The sequence below is a fragment of the Camellia sinensis genome, chromosome 14 (genome assembly GCF_055761805.1).
Source record: "Camellia sinensis isolate YWXY chromosome 14, ASM5576180v1, whole genome shotgun sequence".
Classification (NCBI taxonomy): Eukaryota; Viridiplantae; Streptophyta; class Magnoliopsida; order Ericales; family Theaceae; genus Camellia; species Camellia sinensis.
Window position 1 is genome coordinate 89,485,482 of NC_138974.1, and position 14,172 is coordinate 89,499,653.

General features: G+C 44.5%; 3 protein-coding genes across 3 annotated transcripts; all 3 read left to right on the forward strand.

The window, feature by feature from the left end:
• The first annotated feature begins 3,436 nt into the window (after nt 1-3,436).
• On the forward strand, nt 3,437-3,955 carry LOC145807160 (uncharacterized). Its single transcript, XM_082905098.1, has one exon. It carries the CDS (start codon nt 3,437-3,439, stop codon nt 3,953-3,955), a length of 519 nt encoding a protein of 172 aa, XP_082761224.1.
• A 31-nt stretch (nt 3,956-3,986) lies between these two features.
• Nucleotides 3,987-4,811, forward strand: LOC145807161 (uncharacterized). Its single transcript, XM_082905099.1, has one exon. The coding sequence runs from the start codon at nt 3,987-3,989 to the stop codon at nt 4,809-4,811; it is 825 nt and encodes a 274-aa protein (XP_082761225.1).
• A 1,499-nt stretch (nt 4,812-6,310) lies between these two features.
• LOC145807162 (uncharacterized) lies at nt 6,311-7,345 on the forward strand. The gene has a single exon (XM_082905100.1). It carries the CDS (start codon nt 6,311-6,313, stop codon nt 7,343-7,345), a length of 1,035 nt encoding a protein of 344 aa, XP_082761226.1.
• The last annotated feature ends 6,827 nt before the right edge of the window (nt 7,346-14,172 follow it).

Genomic DNA, 14,172 nt, shown 5'->3' on the forward strand with positions numbered 1-14,172 from the left:
GAAACAGAAAAGCTTTATTTGTGGCTGATTTTCTATCATAAAGACCTTCAAATTTTTTTCCATAAATCATGTGCCGAAGTTTCAGCAGCAACACGTTGAAACACGCTATTATCAATCCATTGACGGATAACACCAACGGCTTTTCAATTAAGCCTCTTCTATTCATCATCTTTCATACCCTCGGGTTTGCCACTATCACTCTTAATGGGTCCATATAAATCTTTAAACCTATTAAGTACATTACCTATTGAGCTTTTGCTCATCCCAAATTAACCAAATTTTCAGGAAAAGAAGATGGAGCCCCTCCTAAGTGACTGTTTTGAGAAGAAGGAAATTTTTGGGATGTGAAAGCTTTTGTTTGAAATCATGTTATGGGTATGCCTAAGGCAGTTTTGGCGACTATATGTCGATTTGTATTTTGGTGCAAAAAGGAACAAATGTTGAGGGAAAGTTAACCTATAACTGATTTTGTTGTTTCATTCCATACTGGTTGAACTATTATATTTTATTTATGAATGTAATGAGACAATGTTGTAAGGTTTGGAAATAGCTCAGAAGGGAAGGAATGTTATTGATGTTATTTCATTATTATTTTTTCCCGTTCTCGTTGTGGATCGTATATTGGAAATGCTCGGATGGACGGGATCAAGGAGTTTCATTGCCAGGGTGTTACATTCTTCCTAGAGAAAAAAAAAATAATAATAATAAATAAATAAAAACAAAGGGATTCCAACAAGTCATTCGAACTCCAATTATAAAGAAGTAAAAGGCTTATGTATGTCAATATAATCCCACCCCACCCCTCAAAACCAAATTGTGAATGTAAGTTGCAACATATAAAATTTGGTTTTCAACATACAAAGGCTTGTGAGGCAGAAACAGGGTTCCGAAATGCCCCAAAAACTGCTACTAACACACATCAAAGTCATCTTACACCATGGCCAACAGTTTAGAGTTCAAGTGACATCTAACAGCCATACTTTCACAGAACATACTCTAAAACCAACAGAAAAGTAGTCTGATACCTCTGTGAGAATGTTAGATTTTATGTATATATGGTAGTATATATATTTAGTATATATTAGGGATTGAGTGAATAATTCGTGTTTCCTTTTTCATTCTAGGGTTAGATTGTTATATAAACCAATGTATTCTTGTATTTTACACAATTGAATATTCAGAAATCTTACAACATCGTCAAACAATGACTTAACATATTGGTGGAGTAGTTCTCGAATGACGATCAGAGCCATTTTTCATATAAATTGGCAATAAAAACCCAAAACAACTTATGCTGGAAGAGGGCTTTAGGTTACATGCAGATGACAGCTCTGCATGAGGCTCAAAAGCTCATGATAGGGAGATGTTTACAGGCAACATGAAAGAAGACAAATTCATTTCATATGAAACATGCATGACATGATGCTTAATATATTTAAATCGTATAATATATGAATTAATAACTCTGCCACTGTGAGTAATTAGTAAAATGACAAAAGCCAAATAAGGAGTGGTCTTTAATTATCAAGTTGTCAAGGTACTCAATATCAATAAAATGTATTTAACAAGATCCTTAAAATATGTATATAGTGACAGGCCTGTGCTGAAACTAGCAACAGAAGCTGAAATTGATGTGTTAAGATTCTGAAAGGGAGATTTACGTCGAATAGTGTGGTCAGGCTGAACGACACGAAATTTTGTGATGGGCCACGCAAAGAAAACCGAGAGCTCGTTGTTTGGCCGAATCAGGTCCATGCTGAGTATATTGCCAAACCGGATTGAGGTAGCCGAGCTATATCCATGCAGTGTCTCGGGGTTCGACCGAGCTAGGCTCGTATTGAATGAAGCGTCTCGTTGGATTTAGCCGAGATGGAGTGGACGAGTGGAACTACCTCGGTATTGGAACTCAAGGTAGTCGAATCTTCTGATGACCGGCTATAGGTAGTTCGATCCACAATAGGGCAGGCGGAGATGGCCCATAAGGTCGGTGGTCAACAGCTGAGATGCCTTCCACCGTAGTCCAGTCTGGTTGAGTTTGGCATAGAGCTATCTATCGAAATATATGGTTCACGAAGTGATAGCTCAGTTCGATATCTCACGTGGCCCAATGACGAAGAGGGATAGCTCGGTTCGATATCTCACGTGACCCAATGACGAAGAGGGAGGAATCCACTCCTGGTATACGTCAATACCATTTGGCGGTTTGACAAACACTGTTTGGAGGTTTTGGTCTCTACACGTGTATGAATGGTAAAGGGAAGCACAACCATCTGCCCAGAAAAGGACAGCAAAGGTAGTGCGTCCATAATCCTGAGGTTGCATGGCCAGCATTGAAAATGAGGAACATAGAGATGTTAGAGATAAGCAACCTGAAAGTATTTCAAATTCTCTCTCTCGAAAGTGCTCTATTCATTCTCCTTCTTTCTCTCCAAGTATGTTGACTTGATTGTCGGAGGGTTTATCCGGCAGCACACCACCGGGCAGCTCACCATCTTTTTGTTCTCAGGTTAAACAATGCTAAGTGAAGCTTAGACTCAAGGAGTATGGAGAACGGAGAATATTTCACCCCCGTACAATTGGCGTCATCTATAGAAAATCTTAAATAGACAAACCTTGCTCTCCAAGATTTTTTAACCGTTTCCATGGCCAACAACGACGAAACACCGCTGTCCGTTGTTGACAGTATCACACCAGAGTCTGTCCGATGGAGAGATGGCCCTTCTGCTATTCTGACTATGGCGGGCCTGGAGACCTTTTCTAGAGGCACGCAAGACAAACACGCGAGGAGCACTAAACATTCAAAGAGTCCCGAGGGTCACCGGCGGCGAGGAGAGTCACATGCTAAGTGCCTGGAGCACAAACTCAGAGACCAGGACGTCCTCCTTCGGAAGATGGGGGCTGAAATAGAGACGTTGAAGCGCCAAATCAAGGGGAAGGGTGTTGTTGGAGTGGGTGACCACAGTGAGTGCACCCCACCCCGTTGCTTTGACAGTCGTCGTCAACGTGGGCCACCCTCTCTCTCTATGACCAAAAGCTATGGAGTTAGCGACTCCGACCCACCGGTGGAGAGATCTTACACGCGCGACAGTAGTTACCGTCCCTCGCGTCCGTTAACAACATCGAGATACTCTTACTCCGCCCGTTCAGGGGACTTGAGAGATGTGCTGGAAGAGTGCGCCCCGCCGTAGAGGCTCAAAGATTGCCAGCGCTGCAAAGCCTAAGTCCCTAAATCCGTTGCAGTGAGGAAGTGGCCATATCAGCGCCAAGAATGGTGGCTCCAACATCAATGGACAAAGAGCTAGCAAGACTTAGCGCTACCCCACTGTCCCCAGAGATCGAGAGCACACCACTCCCTGCCAAATTCCACTAGCCTAAGTTCACGCTGTACGATGGCAAGACGGATTCGTACATGCATGTTAGTCATTACTGGCAAGTAATGGTTGGCTACTGGCGCAACAATGCCTTGATGTGTCTCATATTCCTAGTGAGTTTGGGAGAATTGGGCCTGAAGTGGTTCGAAAGGCTCCCGGAATGGAGCATTGAGGGGTGGCAACAACTAACGGAGGCCTTTGTCACCAAGTTCAAGACCAATACTCAAACATCGAAGGAGGTTGACGACCTCCTAAGTGTCAAGATAGAGTCCGGAGGTTCTTTGAAGCCATACAATGCCAAGTATTGGGAAACCTACAATGAGATCCTCGATTATCCCACCAATCTGGTGATCGCCCAATACAAGCGAGGTCTACCAGTCGAGCATAGGCTGCGAGACTCGCTCACGATGCATCAGCCCACAACCATGGAGTCCTTAATGCAACGGATCAACGAGCATATCCGAGTAGAGGATGATACTGTCACTGCCACCGCAACCGAGAAGGAAAATCCGGTTAGGGCGGACAAAAGGGTGGCTGGGAAAGTTCACTCGGTGGGACAGGAGGACAACCACCCTAATAATTGAGCTAGAGACCAACATCACTGTTCAAACTGCAATGATAGAAACAAAAACTATAGAAACGACCGAGCTGACACTCCTTGCAGCGAAGAGGAAGTTGAAAGCACGAACCGGCATCACCACTGTCTTTAAGATATCAATTTATCGCATCCTCAGTGAAATTCGAGGTGAGCCATACGTGCGTTGGCCAGCCAAACTAGGAGACACGCAGAGGGGCTTCAACTCGAGGTACCCCTGCACCTTCCATGAAGAAAGGGGGCACCGAATGGAGGACTGCGTGCCGCTCAAACAACACTTGGAGGAGCTGGTTGCGGCTGGGCACTTGGATCAGTACATTGACGGGGGTATGAGGGCTGCATCACAAGGACAAGCCGAGCCAAATGGCCATGTTGCCTTAGATGCGGCACCCCAAGGAGTAATCAATGTTATTCACAGCATCATCGAGCCGACACGGGTTTGCGAGCTGAGGGGGATGATCAAGAAGGCCGAACACATAAGGGAAGTGCTCTTTATTCAGCCTGCCGTGAAGAAAGGGGAGACCGAGATAAAGGACGTCTTAACTTTTTCAAGCAAGGACTTGGAAAGAATTCAAACGCCTCATAATGACACCTTAGTTGTGACACTTTGCATCAAAGACTTTGACATCAAAAGAATTTTGATCGACCAGGGGAGTTCGGTCGAGATCATGTACTACAACGTGTTCAAACAAATGAAGTTGGTGGACAAAGACCTGGCTCCAGCAACGTTCCTTTTGGTCAGCTTCAACTCTCAACTGGAATGGCCAATCAGAAAGATCATATTGCCAGTCAAAGCTGGGTCAGTCACGAAGCAAGTGGAGTTCTGGGTGCTTAAGGTCCCATAAACCTATAACCTAATCTTCGAAAAAGGCTGGTTGCACGCCATGCAAGCAGTAGCGTCGACTTATCACCAGGTCCTGCGCTTTCCTGCACTAGCTGGACAAGTAGAAGAGGTTTGGGGGGACCAAGTAATGACAAAGCAATGCTTCGTCGCGGTAAATGGCAGCCGGGCTGCCAAAGGCTTTGTCCAAATGATAGAAGAGCCAGAAGAAAAGAAGGTGCTGGAAGTTGTAGGAAGAAAAGCCAAAGAGAAATCGGTTGAAGACTTGGTGGAAGTGCGCATCGATGAGAATGACCCGAACAAATTCTTCCTTTTGGGATCATCTTTGTCTAGCGCCGAGTGGCTAGACTATATGAATTTTTTGGTTTCCATCATCGAAGTCTTCGCATGGACGCCTTACGATATGCCTGGCGTCGACCCTAGCTTCATTTGCCACCAATTAAATGTCTTTCCCAACGCAAGACTAATTATTCAAAGAACTCGGCGCTCGGCCTTACACCATGCTGAGGTAGTGGCAGAAGAGGTCAAAAACTTGTTGGAAGCTGGGGCAATAGAAGAAGTACAATACCCTAGATGGATCTCTAATACGGTGGTAGTGCCCAAGAAAAATAGGAAGTGGTGGGTATGCGTTGATTGCAAGACGGTCAACCGTGCCTGCCCAAAGGATAGTTTTCCATTGCCGATAATAGACTAGCTGGTGGACCTTATTGTTGGGCACCAAAGGTTTAGCTTTTTAGATGCATACCACGGCTACCACCAAATAGCCATGTACGAGCCAGACAGAAAGATCACGTCGTTTACCACGCCTAGAGACTTGTACTGCTACAAGGTCATGCCCTTTGGTCTTAAGAACGCCAGGACAACTTTTCAAAGAATGGTGACCAAAATGTTTGCCCCACTATTGGGCCGCACTATGGAGGCTTACATTGACGACATGGTGGTGAAGAGCAAAGACAAGTCTTAACATCTCACGGACCTACATGAAATGTTTGTCGTCCTCAAATACCATAAGTTGCGATTGAATGCATCCAAGTGCGCTTTCGGGGTGGGAACTAGAAAATGTTTTGGCTTTTTAGTTACCAACTGAGGAATTGAAGCCGACCCTTCCTAGATCAAGGCAATACAAGAACTGGAGCGGCCAAACTCGGCAAATGACGTGCAACATCTCACCGGAATGGCAGCCGCATTGAGCAGTTTATCAGCCGGTCTTCGGATCGTTGCAGGCCCTTTTTCAAGATTTTGAAAGCCAAGTTTTTTTGAGATGACGAGTGCGACCATGCACTGGCAGATCTAAAGGTATATCTCTTCTCAGCCCCAATCCTGGTCATACCATGACCGAGTGAAGAGCTGTATCTTTACTTGACAGTTTCTCAGCACGCGGTAAGCGCAGTCCTCATCCGTGCTGAAGGGATCCAGCATCTCCCTATTTTCTAGGTTAGCAAGACACTACTCCTAGCTGAATCGAGATATCTGCCGCTTGAAAAATTGGCTCAAGCTCTCATGATGGCCTCTAGAAAGTTGGCGCACTATTTTCATGCCCACACAATAGTAGTGCGAACCAAATTTCTGCTCAAGGTGCTCTTTGAGAAGGCAGACTTCACCGACAGAATTCTGAAGTGGGCCGTAGAATTAGAACAATACGGCATCAAGTTCCAGCCGCGCACTGCTATCAAAGCTCAAGCCTTTGCCGACTTTGTGGTGAAATTTGCCCCTGGAACACACCCTGTTTGCTCTGTTGATTTGGCTAGCGCGGACTTGGCTAAGTATCAAGCGAAACAAGAAAAAAATGGTGGGGAACAAGTAGTAGAATGGAACGATCAAGCCGATCTAGAAATGAAAGAACCGGCTGATTTACCGAAATACAAGCTCGATAGATGTCCAGGAAAGAATCAGACCGACCTGACCAGTAACTTGGAGTTGAGGAACTCTCAAAATCCCTCCGACTACTGGAAATTGTTCATTGGCGAGATATGGAAGCTCTTCGTTGATGGGGCCTCCAACAGACATAGCGCCGAACTGGGGGTCATGTTGACATCCCCAGATGGGTTAACCATTGAGCATGCGATCATACTTGGTTTCCCAACATCCAACAATGAGGAGGAATATGAAGTCCTCCTCGCCATATTGAAAAGTGCTTTAAGAATGAAAGCATCAGAACTTATGGTATTCAGTGACTCCAAGCTGGTGGTCAATCAGGTCTCTGGGGAATTTGAGGCCAGGGATGAAATGATGGCTAAGTATCAAGTGCTGGTACGCGCAGAGATCAAAAAGTTTGCTGCGATAAGAATAGAACAAATTAACTGTGAAGACAACAATGAAGCTGACAAATTGGCCAGCCTAGCATCTATGCAAACAAATTTTCCCAATTCTTTGATGATAGAATTCTTACCTCGACCGAGCATTGAGGAACTGGAGGCTCCCGAAGTACTCTGCGCCGACTTGGGATCATCCTGGATGGATCCAGTCATCATCTCCTTGAAGGATCGAATTCTGCTCACTGAGAAGAAGGAGGCCAACAAGATCAGGGCCAAGTCTTAGCGGTTTTGGCTCTCTCCGTCTGGCGTCTTGTACAAGAAATCTTTTACTGGGCCATACCTGAAGTGTGTCCACCCCATCAAGGTTGAAGCTTTCCTCTTCAAGATTTATGAAGGCATTTGCAGAAGCCATATTGGGGGCAGATCTTTGGCCTACCGAGCCATTTCCAAGGGTTATTGGTGGCCATGCATGCAGGCCAACGCGCAGAAATATGTTTGCAAATGTGAAAAATGTCAAAAATTCGCTCACCAAATCCACCAGCTGGCCAGAGAGTTGCTCCCCCTTACAAGTCCTTGGCTATTTGTGCTTTGGGGGCTAGACATTGTAGGACCGCTTCCAACTGCTTCGGGAAACTGTAAATTTTTCATCGCTGCTACGGACTACTTCACTAAGTGGATAAAGGCCGAGCCATTGGCCACCATCAAGGAAAATGATGTAAAGAAGTTTGTCTGGCAGAATGTCATCACTCGCTTTGGCATCCGAAAAGCCCTCATTTCGAATAATGACACTCAGTTCGACAGGTAACTCTTTCGCGGGTTTTACGAAGAGTTAAAGATTGACGGCCTACCCTCAATCAAATGGTCAAGCCGAAGCCTCAAACAAAACCATCTTGGACGGGCTGAAAAAGTGACTGGAGAAGGCCAAAAGGAGGTGGGCTGAGGAACTCCCCAATGTGCTCTGGACATACCGCACTATACCAAGACGCTCAACCGGGAAAACTCCATTCGCCTTGGCTTACGACATGGAGGCAGTCATACCATTGGAAATCGGCATGCTAACCATTCGATCTGAAAGTTTTGAACCAGACTTAAATAGTGAAGCTGTAGCCCTGGAACTGGACCTAGTTGAGGAAAGAAGAGAACGGGCACTAATTCACATTGCGGCCTACCAACAAGAGCTCTCCAAGAAATACAACAAGACTGTGCATCCTAGGCTATTCAAGATAGGAAACTGGGCCTTGAGGAAGGTAATGGGCAACACAGTGATCCCTGAAGAGAGCAAGTTAGAAGCAAATTGGGAGGGGGCCATACAAGTTAACTAGCCTTGCAGGCAAATGGGCATATCACCTAGAAAACTTAGATGATAAAGCTATCCCCAGACCATGGAATGCGGCCAACCTCAAGATATTTTACTTTTGAAATATAATCTTTTCTGCTTCTTTGTTTTTTGTAACTTGGCCTTTTGGCATTGGGTGTAATTTGTGACATGTAATAGAAGATAGCTCCTTCTTTCTTTTATACTATGCGTTTCTGTACAAAAATATTACAAGGATATTAAGCTACTGTGAGTGCTAGGGGTAATGCCCAAATCGGGCTTACTTTTGCCTATTGTACAAGCGGTTGTTCGGTTATGAGCTGATTTTACTTTTAATCGACCGGGCTGATCTTTGCTTGCAATGGTTGATCTGATTTTGCTCATGATTGCCTGAACCAATTTTTGCTCACCATTATAAAGCTGATTTTGCTCAATAAACTGAGCTGATTTCACTCTTGATTGCCCGAGCTAATTTTTGCTCATTGTTGCAATGCTGATTTTGCTCATAAAACCGAGCTGACCTCACTCACCTGCCCAAACAGTTGGTGTTTTGTCCAACTTGTATTATAATTGATCTACATTGCTCGATCGCCCGCTCAAACAGTTGATGTTATGCTCAACGAATGTTTAAAACCGAGCTAAGTTTGCTCGTTAACCCGAGTTGATTCGTTCGCCGTGGAATGACTGCGATTTGTCTCAAGAATTGTTTTTGCACTCAAACCGAGCTAATTTCGCTCGTTAAAATGTTTTCATCCCCGAGCTGATTTTGCTAGTTAGCCAAGCTGAATCGCCTGTAAGACAGCTACGTTTCCCCAATTTTGAAAAGGAATTTTATATTTGTGCGCGTTTGAAAAACCAGCTCGACCCAACGGAGATCATTACGCTTGGAATGCAACGAGAAGATTTTTATCTCGGCTACGTGCAGGTTCAACCTGATGCTATGAAATCGAGCGATATGTATCTTGACCGAATTAAAGAAAACAATAAGTCAACCAAAAATTCAAATGCATAGCGAGCAAAAAGTTCATAGTTTTTCATTCATTCCTGACAGTTTGATTACAAAAGTGGCGTTTATAGCCTGGTTACAAAAAAAAAAAAAGAAAAAAAAAAGAGAGACAAATCAGTCCAGCTCCACGGTGTTGGCTTGTCAGTCAAAGCAATCTTAGCATCTCCTTCACCTACACGGGGCATCGGATTCTCCTCCTGATCGGGCTCCTTTTCGGCTTGGCTGCCTCTTTCTTCGGATACCTCTGAAGGCAGATTTTGTTTGGCATGTTGTATGACAGAAGCATCTGCCACGGCTGCCAGTTTTGCCTCTTCTATCAATTTCTGCTACACGGCGCTGGCAGAAGCTTGCATGTGGAGTGGAATGAAGGCGGTTGGGGGATTTTTGAATCCGTCAGAGTCTTGCCCAAAGCCAAGTTTTTCCATGGCAGCTTTCCAGCCGCATTGGAAAAAGATGTCCTTGGTCCTTTCCACTTGTCGTTCATAAGATTTTTCACCCTCTGCATAGCCGCGGTCTTTAGCATCATTGACCTGCTTCTTCGGCTCGGCTTTGTGGGCTTCGCGGAGTTTGCGTAGCTCGACGGTGTATCTGGCCTTGGTCACTTGCAAGGTGTTTTGCTTATTCTCATCCGCCCAAGCCAGCCACTTTGCGAGTTGGTTACGCTCAACCACCACCTCCTCTTGTGCAGTCTTTAACTTTTCCAGTTTGGTCGTTTTGTTTTATTATCCGCAATGGCCTCACGCAGACTCTTCAAAACAGAAATCATGCGTTCATGAGCAAGATAGTTTTTCTGCGCAGCTTGTAGAATGACAGCAGTTAGTACGGGGAATCGATCAATAACTTGCACAAAACAACCAAAAAAAAAAGGGATTTGATTGCTTACCAGAATGATTGACTTCGCCGCCGATTGAAGGACTTTTAGATCGAACAGTTCCTTATGCCTTTTCATGTTAACAGGGAGGAGCCGAGTGAATGGTCCTTGTCGGCATATACAGAGTCCACCACCGTCACAACTCGGTCCTTGTATTTTAGCTTAGGTGACCAGATTGGAGAGGTGGTGAAATGAGTGGATTGCCCAGCAAGCGATTGTTCAGTTTGCTTTTCTTGTTCTGCCGATGGTAGCTCGGTAGAATCTTCATCAACCAGGCGCTGCTGGGTTTGTCCCTGTCTGGGCCTCTTCTTTGACCGACCTGAAGCCTGCTCATTGGCAAGGGCCAGCACAGGCCTTTTGTTTAGGACGGTTGGCATGGAGGACTGACCGCCAACAACTTCCATCAGCTGAGAATTGCTTGCCTCTCCCGTAATCATTGATTTGATGGCTCAGATTTTAGCCATTTCTTGCTCAGTTGTTAAAGGTATGAGTTTGATCGGCTGAAGGGTTGGATTTGGTTCAGGAGAAGGGGCGCGAAGAAAATCGGTGACCCGACTCCTGCGCAGTGTAGTGTATCTATAACTTGAATGGTATCTGAGCAGTTTTTGAGCTTCTCTTTCTTCAACCGGGTGCCGAAGAGCAACCCTTATAGCTTCTCAGTTAGCATTGGAATAATCTACCACCAAGAGTTTGTAATCTGCAAAAATAAAAGCAAGGGTTAGATCAGCAAAAACAACTCAAATTCAAAAAAAATTACACAGCTCTATGATGCTCACCAGCACTCCCAAAATTTTTCTGTATGTACCAGCTCAGTATGGGTGCTTCAGTGTCTTCGTAATTCCTAGACACCCATAAGAAGTCATCATCATTCACTTTTTTATCTGGGTTGCCCTCTATGAGCTTTGCTCGGCCCTTTCTAACCTTGAGATATCAACATAAGCCTCCTTTATTTTTACTAAGTGTGTATTGATAGAATATCTCGGCAAGATCGAGATTAAGATCGAGTATCCTATTTAGCGCGGCCACGTCGTTTATTATTTTGTATGTGTTGTTGGAGACTTGGGTGGGGCACAACCTAGTATGCCTCAAAAATTCACAGACTAGGGGTTGGACCGGGAAGCATAAGCCGCCTTCCACAATAAACACGACCGTGAAGGGGCACTTGTCCAATTCACCCCAAGGAGTGTCTCCTTTCTTGGCTAACTCCAGGTGGACGTCATCTGGAATGTTGTACTCTCTACGGAACTCGGCCATAGCCCCAGACGAGCTGACCATAAATCGGTATTTTCCCATTTATCTTGGTTTTGTTCTATATGAGAAATCTGACAGTAGCTCGGTCTAATTTGAGTGGCTTAGATGATCTTATTTGCTCGGTCTTTGACCTCACCGACAGTGATAAAGAATGATCTTGGTCGGTCCTAGTTTGTTCTACATTTTTAGAAAAATAAATGCATGTATTAGCACAGCCTCAAGTGCACAGCTACCAAAATGAGCCTAACTCGGCCACGAAAGTTTTGTTTCTCTGTCTCAACTCGGTTTTCAGCTCGGTGTTTAAGCCTTCAGGGCTAGGTCGGTTTTGGGCCTTTATCCTAGTCTGAGATAGTCATCTTGGCAAATTGTTCCTACGAGTTTCCAGCGTGGTCACCGCCCCTTGGCAGGACCACAAACTAACTTCAGCCCGGCTATGTCCTATTTTTGGATCTAAAGGTGAGATTATACTCGGCCTTACCTAGAACCTACGCTATTTATCCTAAATATGAAATTCAAGCGTTGAAGCTAAGGAAATGAGGGACATGTTGGCCCCGCATGTATTTTAGATTCCACTTTTGCCTAATTTCTATAGGTGACAATTGGTTTTACCCCATGAGAGGAACATTGGCAACATATTGACAAATCCCAAGCAAAGAGAAAAATGAAAAAAAATGAAGAAAGATGAAGAACACGAAGAACACAGTGACACAAAAAGGAAAGTGGGGAAAACTTACGAGTCTAAATGCGAAATCGAAGCCCAGTTGATTACGACCCTTGTTGTAACGTTCGTAAGAAGAGAGAATGATGAATTGACTCGAACAAAAACAATGGCAATGATAGAGGCAAATGTTCAAATGATAGGGGTTTGGCACGAAGGAAGGAGATGAACAATGAAGAGACTGTGGGGCATAAATGGTTTATTTATGGGGGAAAGCTCAAAAGGCGACAACTTTTCAAATTTTGGCATGATGGTCACAGCTACAAGGATTGCATAGAGCCTTTAGGGAGGCGCCACGTGGCTTAGAAGCGACTAGCTGGCTGTCAGCGCTGCTGATTGATTGAAGGCGGAGTGACTGACATGAGTCTCAATGGCAGGCCAAAACATGACAGTTCGGCTAGAAGTGGTAATCTCAATCACGCTCGGCTCGATTAGGATTAAGGGGCAATTAAGAGGGAGATTTGCGTCGAATAGTGTGGCCGGGCTGAATAGCACGGAGTGCTGTGATAGGCCACGCGAAGGAAACCGAGAGCTCTTTGTTTAGCCGAATCTAGTCCTCGCTGAGTATATTGCCAAACCGGATTAAGGTAGCCAAGCTATATCCACGCGGTGTCTGGGGGTTCGACCGAGCTAGGCTCATATCGAATGAAGCATCTTGCTGGATTTAGCCGGGATGGAGTGGACGGGTGGAACTGCCTCGGCATTGGAACTCAAGGTAACTGAATCTTCTGATGACCGGGCCATAGGTAGTTCGGTCCGCAATAGTGCGGGCGTAGATGGCCCATAAGGTCAGTGGTCAGCAGCCGAGATGCTTTCCACCGTAGTCCAATCTGGTTGAGCTTGGCATATAGCTATCTATCGAAATATATGGTTCACCAAGTGATAGCTCGGTTCGACATCCCACGTGGCCCAATGACGAAGAGAGAGGAATCCACTCCTAGTATACATCAATACCGTTTGGCGGTTTGACAAACACTGTTTGGAGGTTTTGGTCTCTACACGTGTAGGAATGGTAAAGGGGAGCACAACCATCTGCCCAGAAAAGGACAGCAGATGTAGTGCACCCACAATCCTAAGGCTACATGACCAGCCTTGAAAAAAAGGAATATGGAGACATTAAAGGTAAGCAACCTGAAAGTATTTCGAATTCTCTCTCTCGAAAGTGCTCTATTCATTCTCCTTCTTTCTCTCCAAGTATGCTGACTTGATCGTCAGAGGGTTTATCCGGCAGCACACCGCCAGACAGCTCATCGTCTTTCTGTTCTCAGGTTAAGCAACGCCAGGTGAAGCTTAGATTCAAGGAGTATGGAGAACGGAGAATATTTCACCCCGTACAGATTCTTAAGAACATAAGTTGTAATATTTCCCTAAAATGAGCAGCATTTGTGCCCGGAAGTTGCTGGGAAAGCTGAAGTGGGGCTCAATTTCAGAGCTAAAAATTCAAATTTTAACATGAGCAGATTCCAAGCTCTTGCTATCTGGCATCAAAATTTGTGAACATGATATAAGGTTACAAGAAGCAATATTCTTAAGAACCAGATCATCCAAAATTTGTTACACATTCACTGGCATCATAAATGAAATAATTAATTGAGTTAAGTACAATCTTTGGTGGGTAAGTGCACTTCATAGGATCTAAACCAAATCAAGCAGGTTCCATGCCACTCCTTGCAAGAGTATGACATGTGTTGTGGGTCCTACCACTATTAAGGAGTTGCTTGAAATATTCTAAATACGTGTAATTTTTTACTTTTAAACTAAAAAATTGAGAAAAAAAATATAGTTGTTTGGGATAATTTTTTAACTTTTTACGAAAAAATATATATTAAAAAATTGTATAAATTAGTGTATAGGAGAAGCTTTTCGGCGAGTAGGCAGTACGGTGGTAGCATTGTGCAGAGTAGTGTATAGGAGATACTTACCTCCTTTTTGGGTATTGAATTGAAATA